This window comes from Echeneis naucrates, chromosome 17, assembly GCF_900963305.1.
Source record: "Echeneis naucrates chromosome 17, fEcheNa1.1, whole genome shotgun sequence".
Taxonomy (NCBI): Eukaryota; Metazoa; Chordata; class Actinopteri; order Carangiformes; family Echeneidae; genus Echeneis; species Echeneis naucrates.
Window position 1 is genome coordinate 20,818,240 of NC_042527.1, and position 19,586 is coordinate 20,837,825.

General features: G+C 44.8%; 2 protein-coding genes across 4 annotated transcripts in view; one reads left to right on the forward strand and one right to left on the reverse strand.

The window, feature by feature from the left end:
• LOC115058015 (disco-interacting protein 2 homolog C) overlaps positions 1–10,210 on the reverse strand; it is a 104,531-nt gene extending 94,321 nt beyond the window's left edge. For all 3 annotated transcript variants that reach the window (XM_029525297.1, XM_029525298.1, XM_029525296.1), the window contains exon 1: positions 9,997–10,210. In XM_029525297.1, the coding sequence (XP_029381157.1) occupies positions 9,997–10,075 (79 nt within the window). In that variant the 5' untranslated portion in view covers positions 10,076–10,210. The remainder of the gene's footprint in view (positions 1–9,996) is intronic.
• Positions 10,211–12,223: 2,013 nt separating this feature from the next.
• Positions 12,224–18,001, forward strand: LOC115057696 (uncharacterized). Its single transcript, XM_029524888.1, has 3 exons — positions 12,224–13,879; positions 15,386–17,159; positions 17,269–18,001. Exons 1-3 carry the CDS (start codon positions 12,224–12,226, stop codon positions 17,409–17,411), a joined length of 3,573 nt encoding a protein of 1,190 aa, XP_029380748.1. The 3' UTR covers positions 17,412–18,001.
• Positions 18,002–19,586: the final 1,585 nt, after the last annotated feature.

The following is a 19,586-nucleotide window of genomic DNA, read 5'->3' on the forward strand; positions in this document are numbered from 1 at the left end:
TTCTGCAGATTTTATGCACGATGTGTGGGGGCGGTCCTGTTTTTTTTGGGAAGGGTGTCGTCCACGTCGTAACACTGCGATTAATCTGCCAAGCAGCTTTTCCTGGCAGGCTCCTCTGACGTACGTCGCTCCAAAGTTCATCACCCTTCGATATACCGGCAGTCGAGCAGGCGAGCACTGACTGGCCGGTGCGGGGCTCCAGTGGGCCGTGGCATCGTTAACGTTCACAGCACAATGCCTTTTTTATCGCTCCTCTCTCTGGTCTCATAAAGCCAACAATGTTTTCATCTCCAAAGTGGTTTGAACCAGTTTTGAATGTCTTAGAGGATGAGGGCAATTTCAGGCAGATTCCTGGGATAAGGAAAAAGTTTTCTGTGTGTGAAGTAGAACAGATGGAATTGATCACTTGTACTCTCTGCGCAGACCAGCCTGCCTCCTCCTGTGACCCACAGGGCCGAGTGTTAAAAAACTACTTCAGAGTGTTGAGGAATGAAAGTTTAACTTGATCTTTGCACCGGGGCAGTGGCTTCTCTACAGACCTCTGCCACATGGATTTGGCAGTGCATTAAAGAGGCAATAATTGAAGATCTTGAAGGCCATTTGCACAACAACCACCAAGTATGTGAATGTGCAAAGGGGGTTCTGATTAATGGACTGTTTTCAGGTCTCAGATCCTCAAAACACCAACAGCTAACAGGTCAAAATCCTGAACCTTCCAGTTCACCTCTGACGAAGTCAATACACAACATTATAAAAAAGACTCACAATGGAACAGGAGGAGGGACATTTTCCTATAGACTTCAATACAATCTGACTTCTGTTAACATCCAGTGGAGTCGCCTTCTGATGGTGTTTTAAAATCAGTATTTTATCAAACTTCAACAGGCCTCTTCGCTCTCTGTTTATCAGTCTAAGGAACCCCCCACCGCACCCGAGATCACCAAACCTGTTTTCACAGAACGTCTCGATCTGACATTTTTTGCTCCAGGCTAAAGAATGTCAGCTGGCAGCAGGCGAGTCGCAGAGCGTCAGTGAGCAGCGTTTGACTGTTTCCAGCCGGTGAATGGAAAAGGGGACCAAGGAGGAATCTTCACACCACCTCCACGCAGAAGGAGGTGCCGTCAGGTTTCCTTTAATTGCTGGAGCAGCAGCAACAGGAACCTCTGAGGTGTTTACAGGAGGAATAAAACATGGACGTGTAACAGTAAATAACATGTGATTTAAAGTGCAGAGTGAACGCTGTTGCCAAGGCCGGAAAACAAAACTGGAATCCGTCAGCCTTTGGCCAAACACATCAATCACAGCGAGGGGGGGGGCAGCTCCATATCTGGTTCCTCTGCAGAGAATCTAATGAAGCTGCACTATTTTAGCAGATAAAGTGCCTCATTGTCCAACGCCAGCTGACGTGTGTCTGTGAATACAAAGGGCCTAAAGGGGCAAGATTCAGCATATAACCCCCCCAAAAAGAATCCTCTGAGGATCTGATCAGGAACTGGACCTGAAATTAACACACAACAAAAAAAAATCCAACACCAAAGCAGGTTTTAAGAATCCAAACAAGCATAATCTGGGCGATAATTATCCTCCATCAGCACCACGGAAGGGCAAATATTCATCACAGCCCCCTGGGGGGGGGTCAGAGGGGTCGGGCTGAAACTGGAAGTGAACAGCGAGCACATGGAGGATGCAGAGAAGAAGAAGAAGAAGGTCATTTCAGGCCAATATTTGCTTGTTTGAGAAGAAAAGAGCATGTTTCTCTATCAGTGTGTTTTTTTTTTACACAGTGAGCGAAGAGGAGCTGCTGCTCTGCTCTTTATTGTTCCCGTCACCCCACGAGACCTCGCCATCTCAACGCCGGTGCCCCCTCGCAGCACGCCAGCTACAGGCGGGAAAATAAGAAAGAAAAGCCTGAAAGTGCCTGTCTGAGCAGCTTAATGATGCAATCTGGCAGAAACAGCACCCCCCCACCCCCCCGTCTGCCCGCTCCAGCGATGACATCACCTCCCTGAGAAGCAACATGGCAGAGAACAGTTGCGCGGCTGCATGCGGCAGTTGGGAATTTTTTCCGACAGCAGTTACATTATTTCAAGCTGTCACAGCAGCAACGGGTCGAGATGACTGACTTCATCTGTTGTACCGGTTTCTGAGAGGGAAGGTGAACAGGAGAGTCAGTAATTAAAGCTGCATGTGACGTCTGCTGGCTCACATCTGTGCACACACAGCATTCCTACTTTATTTTTCGTGATGAGGATTCACAGCATGTGGAGAAAATGTGAAAGGCTCAGCTTCACAAAACGCATTTAACCCCATTAAGCCCACATAAGCGAATGTATCAGCTGGTCCTCAGAGCTTTTATTCCTCCTGCTCTTCCTGTTTCCTCCTGAAACTGAATCAGCTGATCTGTCCAATCTGAAAGTGACTTCAGTGAACTGATCAGATCTGGATCAGTCCGACTCTCTGACTCCTGTGTGTGTCTTTGATAGTGACGTCTGGAGTCATGTCTCTACACCGGACGCTCCTATTGGCTCCGGTGGGTGATGTCACAGCCCGTTCAAAACAGAAGCTCTTCTTGATTAAAACTAATACTTTGCTCAATAGATTAATCAACGATGAAACATTTGTTGCATTAGTTTCTTTCAGTTTAGACCCCCATCGCCAAGCAAACTGTCGCCATTACCAGCATGATCTGCAACACAATGTCCAGCTACCAACAAATGTGTGCATCTAAAAAAAAAAATAAAATAAAATCAGGGTGACCTCCTAATAAAAGCCATTGACAGTGTCGGACTGTAAGCTCAGTAACTGCGAGGTTTCGTTGGGCTGCAGTACCAGGATTTGGAATCTGACAAAGACTGGACTGACCAGAGCTGACGGGGGTTTTGGGGCTTGGGGGTATTTTCGTTGCTCTAAAGGCAGATGGAGCAGCCAAAGCCCAAACGGCCTGAGCAAGCACAACTGCCATCCCCAGTCAGATCAGGAGGGTTCAGGGTTAATCTCAGAGACGCTGAGGAGATTCGAGCGGCAGGAAGTGAAACACGAAGGTGAAACCATTAATCTGCTGGAAAAGTGATTTTGACACAAAAACAAACAAATCACCTGATGACTTCCAGCTAATTCTCTATTTGCCCACTGTCCGTCTGCTGACAACTGACAACCCGAAGCACACGGGAACAAACGCCCGGGCTTGCCCCGCTGACATTTCCAGCCCTCGGATTTGTTGTGCTGCGACACTGACAGCGAGGGCAGATGAATATTAATGCAGGAGCGTCTCAGTTCCAGAGAGCATGACAGCTGAAGACAAGCATGTGGACTGACAGGAGGTGGAGTTCAGGGAGACAGTTCAGGTTGCCCACTTTGTTCGGTACACTTAAATTGTTTGAAAGAAGAGTTGATTTGACTTCATGACAATCTTGAGGACTAAAAGGATTTAAGGTCCCAGATATGAATATAAATGGATATAGTTTTATATTAACACAGAACCTAGACCAGATGGAGGTCTACCTTTGGACGGTGCGGACCGTTAACACAAACACCTGGATATCTAAATGAATCCTGCTCAATCAGCCCCTCTTTAACACAGCTTCAATAGTAACACTAGAACGTCTCTGTGAATTTTGCATCACTGTGAATTTGCTGTTTAGTCGAAACTGTATGGAGACGTAACTTGTCGGAGACAGCGTTGAATGAAGACAAAGAAGAGGCCACTCGGGGACGAGGAAAAGACCTGCAGCAGGATGATTTGCATTCTACTTAAAAAAGTGTTTGTGGGTATATAGATGGCACGGGTGCTCTGGGGGATTCATACGACTGCTGTTTGGTAAAGAAAACGTTGCTTTAATTTGGTTTTTCTTCCCTGAGTGGAAAGTTCTACATGTTGCTCCATGTTCTGGGTGAGTTTTATGGCCCCCGGGGGCTTTTAATACTGTGGCTGAAAAGAAAAACTAAAACAAAACAAAAAAGAAGCTTCAGTGTGAAAATAATTTTTCTGTCTTTCCTTAGTAAATAAAACTTTGGTGCCTGGGAGCTTTTCCAAGTTTGTTGTGACCAAGTCGACTCATCTCAGGCTGCTGTTGGGATGCGTTCGTCACCTCAGCCGGCTTCGCCTTCAAACAATGGCCGTTTTTGCAATAAAGCAGCAATTTCAGCTGATATGTCTCCAGCGGGAGTCAGGCAAGGACAACGGTTAGATTTACATCAAGTGACTGCACGTCTGGAGTCCTGAATTACTGTTCATGTTGCTCCAGGGAGCCAACAAAGAGACCAAATATGAATTTATGGCCCTGCTGTGTGACAGAGGCTTTGTGCCACTAAAGCAGAACAAGCCTTTCTCCATCCCCACAGGTCGTAATCTCTCAGGTAGGAGAGAAAATAACTCCCATCGCTATGGCAACTGCTGGTCTAAAGGTGAGACGTGGTGTGATGCAGGAGAAAACACAACAGACCAGACGGGCTGCAGGACATTACCCGACATTTATTATCCCAAATCGCTTCAAGAGCAACACGACTTTTCATCCTGCAGCGACGGGAGAGCGATCTTTTAATATTACACTGAGCTACAGCTGCTGAGAAGGTGCAGAGAGGAAAGAAATTATTTATTTACCTGTTTGAACTACAATAAGTGAAATTAATTACAGAGGATCCTTTTTCTTTTTCCTGGGGCCAGACATATAAATACAAAAATCCCTGTGAACGCCTCTTCGCTTCGCTACAGTGAAAAATAAAAGGAGACAGAATTTAACATGAAGCAAAAACAATTAGAACATCAACCCCACAGCATGTTTAGAACTTTCTGTGTAGCTTTCTTTGGCTTTTAAGGTTTACAGTGTTTTTGACTCTCTGTTTTTTGAGCCACATGTTGTTGACATTTTGAAAAACGACAACTTTATGAGAAGAAAGACAAAGGGGTGAAAAAAAAATGGATGAAATCATAACAGCCTGATGGCAACACAGACGAACACGACGGGAGAAAAGATGGAAAATATTTACAGCGTGTTATTTCCTGGAACATGAAGCCAGAGCTGCAGTTGACAATGTTGACCACAACTACGGTAAGCACAGTAGGACAAACTCTGCTCAAACTCTTCTATGGATGTTTACAAGTTGGGGTTATAATCTTAAAGACTTTTTTTTGTTGTTATCTCCAGCAGCCGTTGACGTGAAGAGGATTGTGTGATCAACACTGATAGATCTGATTAAATTTAAACCTCAGACCAGGTCCTGAGTCCCTGCAGAGATCTGGACTCAGCGCTGATGAAACACACTGACACACTTTCTGTTTATATCTCTGAGTCACAGCCAATCACTGAGTATTCATTCACAGCCGGAGTCACTGATAAGGCAAGTGTGTGTGTGTGTGTGTGTTGAGATAACCATAAGCTGGCCTTGTCATGCTACAGCATCAGCTCTGGTTCGAAGGTCAGGCCGACCACACCCAGCTGGCGTCACAGTTTCACCTGTGTCCACCTGAGCATCAACAGCTTTGAATGGATGATTAATGTTTAAGTGGTTTCTCTAAATCAAAGGTGACTAAAAAGAGCTACCTACAGGATATAATAAAGAACAAAATGAGTGTGTGGTCTCAGTCTCCAGTTTCTAGTCTTTGGTGGATATTAAGTTTTATTTTTCCCTGAGTGTGTATCTTTAAAATGATCTGGGTAGTTCATAGACGATGTTGCATTTGTGGAGTTAATAAGGTGCAATTAAAAAAGAAGAAGAGGACGTCTGTATGAAGAAGTTTTCAGCTGATAACTTTTAAGCAATTTGATGAAATGTCAGTAGCTGAAAACATTAAACTGTGAAACAGGAAGCTTGGTGAGTTTGGCCTTTTCCTCCCAGTGAGAAATCCCACAGTTCAATGCAGCCCGTTAGGAGAAAATCTTTGTCGTCGTTTTCAGGGGGAGAAAATGAAAAGTTAATGAGGCTGTTTCTAAAGAATCACAGAGAAGGAGACATTTACCTGAACAGTACAGATGAATGTTGGTGTTCTCTATCGACCTGTTGTTGACCTTTTAAATCTCAAATTCGCTGAAATGAAAAAGTTGTTTTAGTGTTGCACTCTCAAAGAGGCGGATCCCTGAAGCACCAACACGTAAACCAAGTGTTTGTTTGTGAAAACAGTTTGTGTTTCCATTGTCCATTACTCTGAGTTGTTGTTGTTGTAACCATGACAACAGATGGTTTAATGAGAAGGAAGAACTTATTTTAACCCAAAGTTTCCATCTTTTCCCTAAACATAACCTGATCCTGATAAATGTAACAGTAACCATGGCAACTAAAGACAGGTATGGCTGTCATATTAGAGGACAGGTTCAGGTCGGTTTAACTCTTACTTAGTATTTTCTGGAAAATCTTTAGCTTTAAAGTCCACCCTCTTCTGAACACAAATCTCAAATAAAAAGCCGCAGTAGCAAACCAGCACCGCTCTGGTCCCAGATCTGCAGGAAAACAGGTGACAACTTGGTTTGACAAGATTCACGTTCACAAGCAAAACACAACGTCTGTCGGCCAGAACGGGGCCGATAAATCATACTCAGGAGCCGGAGCCCTTCCTCAAACAGGCTCTGGGGCTCAGCTGTAATTATCAGAAGTGAAACAGCAGAGAGGAGGTTTCTGCTCAGCCCTAAGATCTTTCAGGAAGAAGGGAGAGCTTTAAAATAACAGACCGGTGAAGTCTCACAGAGGAATATCATCAAGATGTGAGTGAAGGAGCAAAGAAAGACATCCAGCGTTTGAAACATCAGGCACACTCGAACCGGCTGACATCACCAATCGAAATGAAAAATCAAAGCACTAAAATCCTGTTTGTTCAGCAGAAGACATTCTTCAGGCCCGTTTCGCTCCGCTCTCCACAGAAGATTTGTGACAGTGAGCATCAGCGCTCTGCATCCCCTCACAGCAGCACTCGGCTAATGAAACAATCAGCCTCGAAGCAACTTTTAGTGTGATTACAATGACGACGGTGATGTGCTGCCAGGAAGTTCTTTTATTGTGGTGAACGCTCATTTAATTTCCAGGAAGATCCATTTATCAGAAAAATCCAAATGTTGTGACTTTTTCTCTTGATTTTTCCTCAAACACAACTGGCTCCTGTCCCTCATTGATTGAACAAGATTTACTTTAATACCCAGGATGCTTTAGAGAGATTTTAATAAATGATCCAGCGCTGATTTCAACACAGAATGGATCAATAATGATGAAGAAATAAACCCTTTCAATGTCCGACCCATTGATCGTCTCCATCTAATTCATTCATCACGGGAGGAAAAACCTTCCAGCCAACAGATGAGGCTTCAGCCTCTGGCTTGTTTTTTATGTTTTAGTGGAAATTTATCACAGCTTGACAAAAATGTAAATGCCAGCATTGCCCTGAGCTGACAGGTGGTCAATGGGATGCAGAGGTAGACCATCGAGAGAAATCCAAATTTGCAACAGGAATTCAGCAGATAGAGCAGGTCAGGCGGGGTTAGCTCGGTGTGTGTTTCTGAGTGTGTAATCTGCAGTGTGTTGAGGTGGACAGCTTGTTATCTGGGTTGGACTGCAGAGCTTAATATTCAGCCAGCAGCCAGATTAGTCAGGGACATCCTGTCAGTCAGTCGGAGAGAAGGCGACAGCAGCGATTAGGCCGCTTGGGCTTTTCAGACCTCCAGAACGAGGAAAGACTTTCCAGTTTAGGGCTGGGGAATCAAAGTACAGCGCAGTCTCTCCACCTGTCAGAGAACTGATGTTCAGCAGGATCCATCAGTATTCACACAGACACAGAACAACAGTGACTGAGTTATGAGTGAATCCCTCTGATTATCAGAGATAATCTGATCTGTGTCAGTCAGCCGACTCATCAGCTCGATCATACAAACAGTAACGTCAGTTTTGGTCAAAGACTCGAGTCATTTCAAGGTTCATCCTGATGATCTGCAGCGTTTTCACACACTGATGGACGGGGAACTTATGTCAACTAAAGAACTTCAACCTCAAACGTTACAGAGCAGACCAACACAGTAAAATCCCAGAATGCACTGCGGAACAACAACAGGTCGCTGAGCTGCTGGATGCTGACGAAACGTAGGAATTCCCAAACCTATCTGTAAACATAAGGCGTGTCCGCAGCCATCAGTGACCACGAAGGCTGAGCCGGAACGAGACAGCCTGGACTCAACAAGTGGACACTTCATAGCCCAACTTTTCCCAAGATTCATAGCAGGGATGACACCGCCTATCCAAGGAAGGTGTAACCGCTATGCCAGGTTTATCCACAAATCATTTTCACAGCAACTTGACCGTCCTCTTTTACTGTCAAAGTGAAGCTGAACCCCCCCCATCAAACATGTCCCACCTCCAGATGAAGACGTCCCCATCTGAGGGACTAAGGACACGTGGTCCCTGAAGCTGCACCTGACTGTCGTATCGAGTCATTAATGGGATGATGCATGGAAATCGAAAAATTAGGTCAAAGTCTGCGAGACGTGAGGAGCCGCGCATTTACAGCATCAGCTAAGCATGTAAATAATGCAGCGGGGGCATCTGACCCCATTTCCCTCAGACACGTGTTTACACTGGAGCAACTCTAAGCTGGTGGTTTACATTAAAAAAAAAAAAAAAAGTGTGTCACCTTTTTCCCATCCCTCCCCCTCCTCCTTTACATCACTGCATCTCTCTCAGCTTCTGAAAGCAGCAGCAGCAGCAGCAGCAGCAGCAGCAGCAGCAGCGGAAACATTAAAATGCAATGTGTGCATTTGCAGTCAGCTGTTAAAAATCAGTCCCCCCCCCCCACTGCCTTTTCCTTTTTTTCTCCATACATGGCCGAGCCGGGCGAAGCCTCCACACTGCACGAGAAACAGGGAAAACACTGAGCTCGCAGGCAGCTGAAATATGACACTGTGATATGATGATACTCTCCAGGCCGAGAGCAAGTCTGCAGCAATGTGACATATCAATCTGAGGAAGAGGAGGAGGAGGAGGAGGAGGAGGGGAGTTAATGAGGAAATCAATAGCAAGGCCGCATTTCAGCAAATATACTCTGGTGTTATGGAAAGAAAAAAAAAAAAGAGGAGAGAATTTGGTAGAAATCATTCAAGCCGTGAAGCAGCAGCACGGCTGCAGCGTCATGTGAAAACTGGAAGCAGCTCACTGGACGTGGTTTTCCAAAGAAATGACAGCGAGGCGCACAACTTCATACCAACAAAGCTCTGTAGTGTCCTCATGCCGTTATGATGCTGGTTTTCTGGACTGACGTCTAATAACAGGAACCGAACAGTCTTCAGCCTTCTGAAACGGGCTGTTCGGGACTGCTGCTGGGACAAAACCAGGATTTAGAATAAAAGTTTAAAGAGGATGAAGACGTCAGAAGAGAGCCAATCGTGGAGTTTTAGTAGTTTGGTGCCCCATCTGAACCGTCCTGGTCCGAGATGTCCTGAGGGCTAATCTGATCCAGCAGCAGTTTACATGAGGACACTACAGGTCACGGTCCGGTCCAGGTCCAGGTCCAGGTCCAAGTCCTAGCAGAGGTCTGAGTCTAAGTCCTGGTCCAGGAGCTGTTACAGGTCACGGTCCAGTCCAGTTCCAGGTCCGAGTCCAGGTCCGAGTCCAGGTCCGAGTCCAGGTCCAAGTCCAGGTCCAAGTCCAGGTCCAAGTCCAAGTCCAGGTAGAAGTCCTAGCAGAGGTCTGAGTCTAAGTCCTGGTCCAGGTGCTGTTACAGGTCACGGTCAGGTCCAGGTCCAAGTCTAAGTCCAGGCCCAGGTCTAGGTCTAGGTCCAAGTTCAGGTCCTGTGCCAGGTCCGAGTCCAGGTGTAGGTCACAGTCCCGGTCCCAGCTCCCACATCCCGGCCCGGTGGAGCGGACCGTCTGCGGACTTCAACTTGTGGCAGTTGAACACTTTTCGGGCTCAAAGTCTGGACCGGTCCTCCTGAGACCGGACCGAGCTGCAGCCACACAAACACCCCGCAGAGGAGCAGCAGAGCCGGGCAGAGCCGCCGGACTCCGCCGGGGAAGCAGAGTACTCACCCTCCGATAACTCCAGCTCCAGCTCCGCCAGTTTGGCCCGCACCTCCGCAGGCAGCGGCACCGGGTCCCGGTCCGCCATTCCTCCGACAGAAAGCGACTTTTCCCCGGGCGGGTCCGCTCCCTTGTCTCCCCCCGGACTCCTTCTCGGACCCCCCCCCCCGGAAAAGGTTATCCAAAGTCGGCTGAGCGGCTCCGAGCGTCCCTGTCTGCGCGGCCCCGCTGCCCGCGGTCAAGTCACAAACATGGCGCTTCTTCTTCCGCCGCGGCCATTTTCAAAATAAGAGCGTTGCCTTCACGCTGCCTTAAAACGTTCATCTTTTCAAAATAAAGACATTTAAATGCTGATATTAAGAATCACACCAAACTGATCAGTGTTAAAAACTGCTCTACTGACAGATTATTATGCCTGCTGGTTGGTGGGGTGTTTGAAGATTGAACAGTGAAGATTTCAGGAAATGAACATGTGTGAGACAAAGGAAGGACAAAGACCCCTCAGCTGTAGGTGGGGTTGTTTTAAAAAACCAAACATGATACACAGTGTGGCCAGAGACCAGCTCTTACTATTAGAATCATGATTGTTTGGATGTGTTACCTGTTTGTTGTGCCATGAAAAAGTGCACATCCAAATTTAGGTTTACATCCTAAATCACTCTAAAAGAACTCAAAGTTTCAGTCTGAGGAAAAACATCTTTTGGGTTTATTTACTTTGGGAATCTTCGGGAAGCATGAAGTATGAGTGGGTAAAACTATCTGAACATGAAATTACATTTAATCTATACAAATTAAAACATTTTTGCTCAGTTAAACCAGAACTAAAATCCGGATAAGACGATTTTTGGGCAAACTTCAATATTTTACTCCACTTTTCCTGAAGGGACCATGTTTGTGCTTTTATTTTGGAGCGCAGTCACCACTGTTCCTGTCTGGTTCTTGTTAATTCTGTGTAACTTGATTCAGACAGGTAGGTTCGGTCATCAGTGACAGCTGAAATTATTCATCATCTAACGGAGGACTTTGTTGGTTTTACCCGTTTGACAAAAGGAATTAAAATAAATCTGCAGCTGTTTTATAAATTATTAATACCCACCAGAGGGCGCTACAGACATATTTATCTAATTATCTATCTGTTCTGCACAATTTAAAAGTTAAATGCTTCAGTAAACATCTTGATGCCTTTCTCAGTCAATCAGGAGCTCAGATGTCAAACAACAGAACTGTAAAAGAAGGATTTCTGCGATGGAGAGACTTCAGACTGACTCTGCTCTCATATCTGTGTGTGCTGGTTAGCTTAGCTTAGCATAAACAGCTAGCCTAGCTCTGTCTGTTGTCCAGTGAAACTAAAATAATAATTAAATAATTAACACATTATGTTAAAAATGACTTTTGGCCAATATTACATCTCCAAATCTGTGTGAGTTAGCGATTTTAAACTCCTTTTATTATGATTACCATGGTTCTGTTCAGTGTGTATGTGGGGCTGACGTCAGCAGGATATCAACTCCTCCTCTATCAAACTAGTTTTCATTCCTCTTTGTGAGCTCTTTTCTTCCGTTCATCACTGAGCTGACCGGTGTGAAGACTCTGCCACCGTGTGGCTCTTCACCGTCATCAGAGGCAGCTGACAGCTGAAGATGAAGCTCTGATTTTCTTTTCTCTTCTTTCTATATAATGCAGCTAAACGCATTGTTCTCATGAAAAGCTCACACTTGGCCAGCAACAGCGTCACAGCAGACTACTACATATTAACTTCATTTCTGTGTGACTGTATTATTATATTCATCAGGGGGGCGTCTTCATGAATCAGAAAAATTCTTCAGCAAAGGGAAACAGGACAACCAGACAAAGTGCAAAACTCCATGGACCTAATACCATTTTAGAAATAATATGACTTGCTGCAAGCTTCAAGTGAAACTCTTTTTCAGCTGCATCATAATTCTGAATGGAAGATTAACAAAACACACATCTCTCACAAATGTTACTGTATTGCTGTAAAATCTGAAAAACTATCTCCTCCCTATGAGGATGTTTCTGTGTTCCCTCCCCTTCACGGATCTGAAATTATGAGGATGGTTATAAAGTTGTTGTTACCTGCAGGAGACATCAGTCTGACTCACTGCAGCGAGTGAACAGCAGCAGAAGGAGCAAAGATCTCTTTCCCCCCAGAGCTCAGAGATCATTTCTGTTCAGAGACAGTGAAACTGTTGGACAGAAACTCTCAGGAGCTGAAATGGCGCAGCAGAGAAATCAGCTGGATCGACAGAAACTCTCCTGTTCCATCTGTCTGGATCTACTGAAGGATCCGGTGACTATTCCCTGTGGACACAGCTACTGTATGAACTGTATTAAATCCCACTGGGATGAAAAAGATCGAAAGAAAATCCACAGCTGCCCTCAGTGTAGGAAGGCCTTCATACCGAGGCCTGTTCTAATGAAAAACACCATGTTAGCAGTTTTAGTGGAGCAGCTGAAGAAGACTGGACTCCAAGCTGCTCCTGCTGATCGCTGCTATGCTGGACCTGAAGATGTGGCCTGTGATTTCTGCACCGAGAGAAAACTGAAAGCTGTCAAGTCCTGTTTGGTTTGTTTGGCCTCTTACTGTGAAAAACACCTGCAGCCTCATTATGATGTAGCTCCACTGAAGAAACACAAGCTGGTGGAGCCCTCTGAGAAGCTCCAGGAGAACATCTGCTCTCGTCATGATGAGGTGATGAAGATGTTCTGCCGTACTGATCAGCAGTGTATCTGTTATCTCTGCTCTGTGGATGAACATAAAGGCCACGACACAGTCTCAGCTGCAGCAGAAAGGACTGAGAGGCAGAGAGAGCTGGAGCTGAGTCGACAACAAATCCAGCAGAGAATCCAGGACAGAGACAAAGATGTGAAGCTGCTTCAACAGGAGGTGGAGGCCATCAACGGCTCTGCTGATAAAGCAGTGGAGGACACTGAGAAGATCTTCACTCAGCTGATCCGTCTCATGGAGAGAAGAAGGTCTGATGTGAAGCAGCAGATCAGATCCCAGCAGGAAACTGAAGTGAGTCGAGTCAAAGAGCTTCAGGAGAAGCTGGAGCAGGAGATCACTGAGCTGAAGAGGAAAGACGCTGAGCTGAAGCTGCTCTCACACACAGAGGATCACACCCAGTTTCTACACAACTACCCCTCAGTGTCAGCTCTCAGTGAAGCTACAGACTCATCCAGCATCAACATCCGTCCTCTGAGATACTTTGAGGATGTGACAGCAGCTGTGTCAGAGCTCAGAGATCAGCTACAGGACGTTCTGACACAGAAAGGGACAAACGTCTCACTGACAGTGACTGAAGTGGATGTTTTGCTGCCACAACCACCAAAGACCAGAACTGAGTTCTTAAGATATTCACAGGAAATCACTCTGGATCCAAACACAGCACACAGAGAGCTGTTATTATTTGAAGGAAACAGAAATGCTACAGTAATGAGAGAAAAGCAGTGTTATTCTGATCATCCAGACAGATTCACTTTCTGGCCTCAGGTCCTGAGCAGAGAGCGTCTGACTGGACGTTGTTACTGGGAGGTGGAGTGGAGAGGAAGAGTTTTTATAGCTGTTGCATACAAGAATATCAGCAGAACAGGGAACAGTAAAGAATCTGGATTTGGACATAATTACAAATCTTGGGCTTTATTTTGTCACAAGAAGTATTTTAATTTCTGGTTCAACAACATCAAGACTCCAGTCTCAGGTCCTCCGTCCTCCAGAGTCGGAGTGTACCTGGATCACAGAGCAGGTATTCTGTCCTTCTACAGCGTCTCTGAAACCATGACTCTCCTCCACAGAGTCCAGACCACATTCACTCAGCCTCTGCATGCTGGACTTGGACTTTGTTCTCCTGGAGACACAGCTGCATTCTGTAAACTAAAATAATTTAAGGTGTTTTAATGTGCAGTTGGTTAAAATTAGTATTTTAACTGTTTAGTTTATTTTGTCTCCATGTTTGTTGTTGTTGTGTCCCTTCACTGCAGAGATCTCCTGTCAATCAAACATTATGGGCGGTCCTTTGACCTCTTGTCATTTCCTGTTTTCAACATTTATCAGATATTTTCTTCTCACTGTGTCAAAGAACTCTGTTATGATATTGACACTGTTTGCCTGAACGAGTTATGTTGTTGTTCATCAACTTACAAATCATCTCTCCATGATGTATTAAGTTTAATAAAATTCAATACAAAGAATGTCTGGGCATCCAGAGAGCTGTCATTTCTCATTGTTGTGTATATTCCAAACAAAAAGGAAGATAAATAACAAGCTGTTAGCCCTCACTGGATGCTCTTCTCATTCCAAGCTTTGATTAGGATGTTTTGCAACATAAGGAATGCAATATTACATGTTATAAACTTGATAAAAAGATAATAAAGCTATGCACATTAATTATTTTTAAGTCCAAGTTAAAGTTGCAGAATTGGCCAAGCTAATTGTAGCAGCTAAAACTAACCGAGGCTAACTGTAGCAGCTAAAGCTAACCGAAGCTAACGTACATCCACCCAACTGTGTTTTAACCCCATAAAGTTTGGGTTGTAAAAGCTGCTTTAAATGATGATGCAGCCTAACTTTTGATCTGTCTCCGGTTAAATGATGATCTTACCGGGGACTCCATCAGGTAGCTGTAAATATCGATGTTCAGCTGGATCATTTCTCATTAAAAAAGAAGGAACAATGATAAAGACCTCCAGATGGGAGTTTGTCTTTGTACCGTTGTGTCTCCGGTACAGCTGGAGTGTTAAAAATCATCTGACATGTTGAAATAAAGTTTAAAGATAACTACTGGACAGTTCTTAAATTCTGCCGCTCATTGTTTTTCTTCCGGTAGGCGTGGCTATCCGAGTATGACGTTTTACGCCCTGTCTCGTACTCGGAGCGCCGAGAATCTCACTTTCTCACGCGAGAAGTCACGTGATGTCTCTGCGCGCTGTTGTCCCCAAAAACAGAAACAGCGTCCAATTTCAGGCAGGTGAAATCATTGAAATGAGCATTTTGACACACACACAAACAAAAAACAAACTTCACTCTTATCAAAACATGAACACTTATCTTCTTTCCTCATATAATGCGCCACATTAGCATTAACAGCTAGCCTAGCTCTGTCTGTTGTCCAGTGAATCTAAAATAATTAAATAATTAACACATTATGATAAAAATGACTTTTGGCCAATATTATATTTACATCATAATTCTGAATGGAAGATTAAAAAACACACATCTCTCACAAATGTTACTGTATTGCTGTAAAACCTGAACAACTATCTCTTTGAGCTCCTCCCTGTTATGATGTTTCTGTGTTCCCTCCCCTTCACAGATCTGAAAATATGAGGACGGTTATAAAGTTGTTGTTACCTGCAGGAGACATCAGTCTGACTGCAGCGACTGACCAACAGCAGAAGGAGCAGAAACCTGTTTCCCCTCATAACTCAGAGATTATTTCTGTTCAGAGAAAGTGAAACTGTTGGACAGAAACTCTCAGGAGGTGAAATGGCGCAGCAGGGAAATCAGCTGGATCAAGAGAAATTCTGCTGTTCCATCTGTCTGGATCTACTGAAGGATCCGGTGACAACTACCTGTGGACACAGCTACTGTATGAACTGTATTAAATCCCACTGGGACGGAGAGGATGAGAAGAAAATCTACAGCTGCCCTCAGTGTAGGAAGGCCTTCATACCGAGGCCTGTTCTAATGAAGAACACCATGTTAGCAGATTTAGTGGAAGAACTGAAGAAGTTTGGACTCCAAGCTGCTCCTGCTGATCACTGCTATGCTGGGCCTGAAGATGTGGCCTGTGATTTCTGCACCGAGAGAAAACTGAAAGCTGTCAAGTCCTGTTTGGTTTGTTTGGCCTCTTACTGTGACAAACACCTGCAGCCTCATTATGATGTAGCTCCACTGAAGAAACACAAGCTGGTGGAGCCCTCTGAGAAGCTCCAGGAGAACATCTGCTCTCGTCATGATGAGGTGATGAAGATGTTCTGCTGTACTGATCAGCAGTGTATCTGTTATCTCTGCTCTCTGGATGAACATAAAGGCCACGACACAGTCTCAGCTGCAGCAGAAAGGACTGAGAGGCAGAGAGAGCTGGAGCTGAGTCGACAACAAATCCAGCAGAGAATCCAGGACAGAGACAAAGATGTGAAGCTGCTTCAACAGGAGGTGGAGGCCATCAACGGCTCTGCTGATAAAGCAGTGGAGGACACTGAGAAGATCTTCACTCAGCTGATCCGTCTCATGGAGAGAAGAAGGTCTGATGTGAAGCAGCAGATCAGATCCCAGCAGGAAACTGAAGTGAGTCGAGTCAAAGAGCTTCAGGAGAAGCTGGAGCAGGAGATCACTGAGCTGAAGAGGAAAGACGCTGAGCTGAAGCTGCTCTCACACACAGAGGATCACACCCAGTTTCTACACAACTACCCCTCAGTGTCAGCTCTCAGTGAAGCTACAGACTCATCCAGCATCAACATCCGTCCTCTGAGATACTTTGAGGATGTGACAGCAGCTGTGTCAGAGCTCAGAGATCAGCTACAGGACGTTCTGAGACAGAAATGGACAAACGTCTCACTGACAGTGACTAAAGTGGATGTTTTACTGTCAGAACCAGAACCAGAACCAAAGACCAGAACTGAGTTCTTAAGATATTCACAGGATATCACTCTGGATCCAAACACAGTCAATGCCTGGCTGTTATTATCTAAAGGAAACAGAAAAGTTACACGAATGAGTGAAGATCAGTCTTATTCTGATCATCCAGACAGATTCACTGGCTCGTGTCAGGTCCTGAGCAGAGAGCGTCTGACTGGACGTTGGTACTGGGAGGTTGAGAGGAGAGGAGAGAGAGTTTTTATAGCTGTTGCATACAAGAATATCAGGAGAGTAGGGCAGAATAATGAATCTGCATTTGGATTCAATAACAAATCTTGGTCTTTAGACTGTGACCAAAACAGTTTTACATTCTGGTCCAACAACACTGAGACTCCAGTCTCAGGTCCTCCATCCCCCAGAGTCGGAGTGTACCTGGATCACAGAGCAGGTATTCTGTCCTTCTACAGCGTCTCTGAAACCATGACTCTCCTCCACAGAGTCCAGACCACATTCACTCAGCCTCTGCATGCTGGACTTGGTGTTCATGAGACTGGAGACACAGCTGAGTTCGGTAAATTGAAATAATTGAAGGTGTTTTCAGGTGCAGTTGGTTAAAATGAGTATTTTAGTTGTTCAGTTTTTGTCTCCATGTTTGTTGATGTTGTGTCTCTTCACTGCAGAGATCTCCTGTCAATCAAACGTTATGGGCGGTCCTTTGACTTTTGACCTGTTGTCATTTCCTGTTGTGTTGATGTTTGAGTTCTTTCAGGTGGAGCCGTGGAGGAGATCACTGCTCATAATGATTGTTCTTCACCTAAACTGACGTTTCTCCACACAGAACTATAAACTTCTCTCTGCTCAACAAACCGTCAACTATCAGATATTTCTTCTCACTGCGTCAAAGAACTCTGTCATTACATTGACACTGATGTTTGAACAAATTATGTTGTTGTTCTTCAAATCAATTTACAAATCATCTCTACATGATATATGAAGATGAATAAAATTCTGTAAAATATTTTCACATTATGGGAACAATCAATGAGGAGATGATTTTCTTTTCCATCTCTGAGATTTAAATGAAAAACTGATTGTGGATGAACTTTATGAAATCACTGAAGCAGAGTGTGAACAGACTTTACTGATTCAACATGTAAACATCAGAATCTGCTAAATAGTTTTTACTAAAGAATGAATCAAATGTTTTCTTGTCTCTTTCTGTGATCTGACTTAAAGTTGATGAATGTGACTAAAATGAGAATACAACTGAGACGCTTTTCCTCCTGAGACACCACAAAGTCCAGAGTTTGTGATCAGAGCAGAGAAGATTTGACATTTGTTCTCTGTCCTTTCAGCGTTCTTCACTAAAACTGTTCTTAAAACTGGTGTCAGAAATAAACAAGAGAAATGACAGTAAACCCTCAACAGTGCCTAAATCTTTATTTTTCAGTAAGCGACATTTTTTTCTCCAAATTAGACAGTTTTACATCATGACACAAGAGTAACTTAAATTATCTATAGCTGACATGTACGCTTGATTCCAGTCTCAGTGGAAGAGAAGAACCTGACCCCTGAAAAAAAGAAGAAATTAATCAGAATAAAACTGAAAAGCCCTCGTGAACACAAACTCCATTCCACATCTGTTAAAGGTGTCGTTAGGCAAAATGATCTGTTCATCCATCTATCTCTATCTGCACATGAATTAAAAGGTAAATCTTTCAGTAAAAAGGTTCAGATTCTTCCGTAAACAGCTTGAGGCCTTTCGCAGTCAACCAGGAGGGCAGATGTCAAACAACAGAAGTGTAAAAGAAGGATTTCTGCGATGGAGAGACTTCAGACTGACTCTGCTCTCATATCTAGGACAGTCTGCTGCGACACGTTCATTTGTGGAAATATAAGCCCCGCCCAGTTTCCAGCGACGTCACGCCGTTGAGGGAACGCCCCCCCGCCTGTCATACCTTTACTAGTTTTGGCTGAACTTCACCAAAATGCCGGATAGTTGCTGTGCTATTGACGACGAATCGACGAGGAGACCAGCCTGAGTTGTACGTTTACAGAATCCCGTCTGAGAAAGAAAACACACTTCCTCCAAACCTGCCGTACAGCTGCAGGGCTGAATGCACCAATCCCTCCTTCTGCGGGACATTTAAACCGGAGGAGTGGTCTACACACACCTGGGATTAGATTTATGTTGTCAGGGACCGTGTCACTGCTGCCACCTGCTGAACGGCAGCATTGTTGGCCCATCCAGGCTGAAGACACTGATAACTGTCCGGGCGGTTTCTGCTCTCCTCCTGGCGGCAGCGTAGCAGGAGGGACTCTCCACAGGGTGAATGGAAACATGGCCGAATTGGAGGTCTGGCAGGGACTTCGCTGCTTTTAGCGGCTGACCAAAGCTCGCAGTTTGATCTTATATCTTGTGTTTTCTACTTGAGGGAGAGATGACCTCAATGTTCATGGGATGAAACCGTTTGGAAACTGACAGGTTTTCTTTGCTGTTCTCCGGCGCTTCGCGTGTTGGCCGCCATCTTGGACCCGTTTTTTTTTTTAAGACCTCCAGGGGTCAGCGTGAGTCACGTGACAAAGCTGACAAAACTTCCACTTCTGGTAACGAAGAGGGGCACCAACAACCAAATCCCCCCTCCAGGACTTAACCCAACCACACTGCAGTTCCTCTGCTTCCCCCGATAAACCAGAGCCGATCTACACACGTTTTAAATTTACAACACAGAAGAGATAACTAAACTTAAGTGGTCAGAACCCCCCCGGGACTCTAGGCTCTTGGTACAGTCCAACTCCCCGGGAACACGGCTTCACTGGACGGTGTAGCTTAGCATAAACAGCTAGCCTAGCTCTGTCTGTTGTCCAGTGAAACTAAAATAATAATTAAATAATTAACACATTATGTTAAAAATGACTTTTGGCCAATATTACATCTCCAAATCTGTGTGAGTTAGCGATTTTAAACTCCTTTTATTATGATTACCATGGTTCTGTT

Excerpts from the sequence above, each read along its gene's own strand:
- LOC115057696 (XM_029524888.1), top strand. The coding sequence starts at position 12,224 with ATGGCGCAGCAGAGAAATCAGCTGGATCGACAGAAACTCTCCTGTTCC. Across the intron at positions 13,880-15,385 it reads GAGACACAGCTGCATTCTGT|CGACTGACCAACAGCAGAAG; the intron begins AAACTAAAATAA and ends GTCTGACTGCAG. Across the intron at positions 17,160-17,268 it reads TGGAGACACAGCTGAGTTCG|AGATCTCCTGTCAATCAAAC; the intron begins GTAAATTGAAAT and ends TCTTCACTGCAG.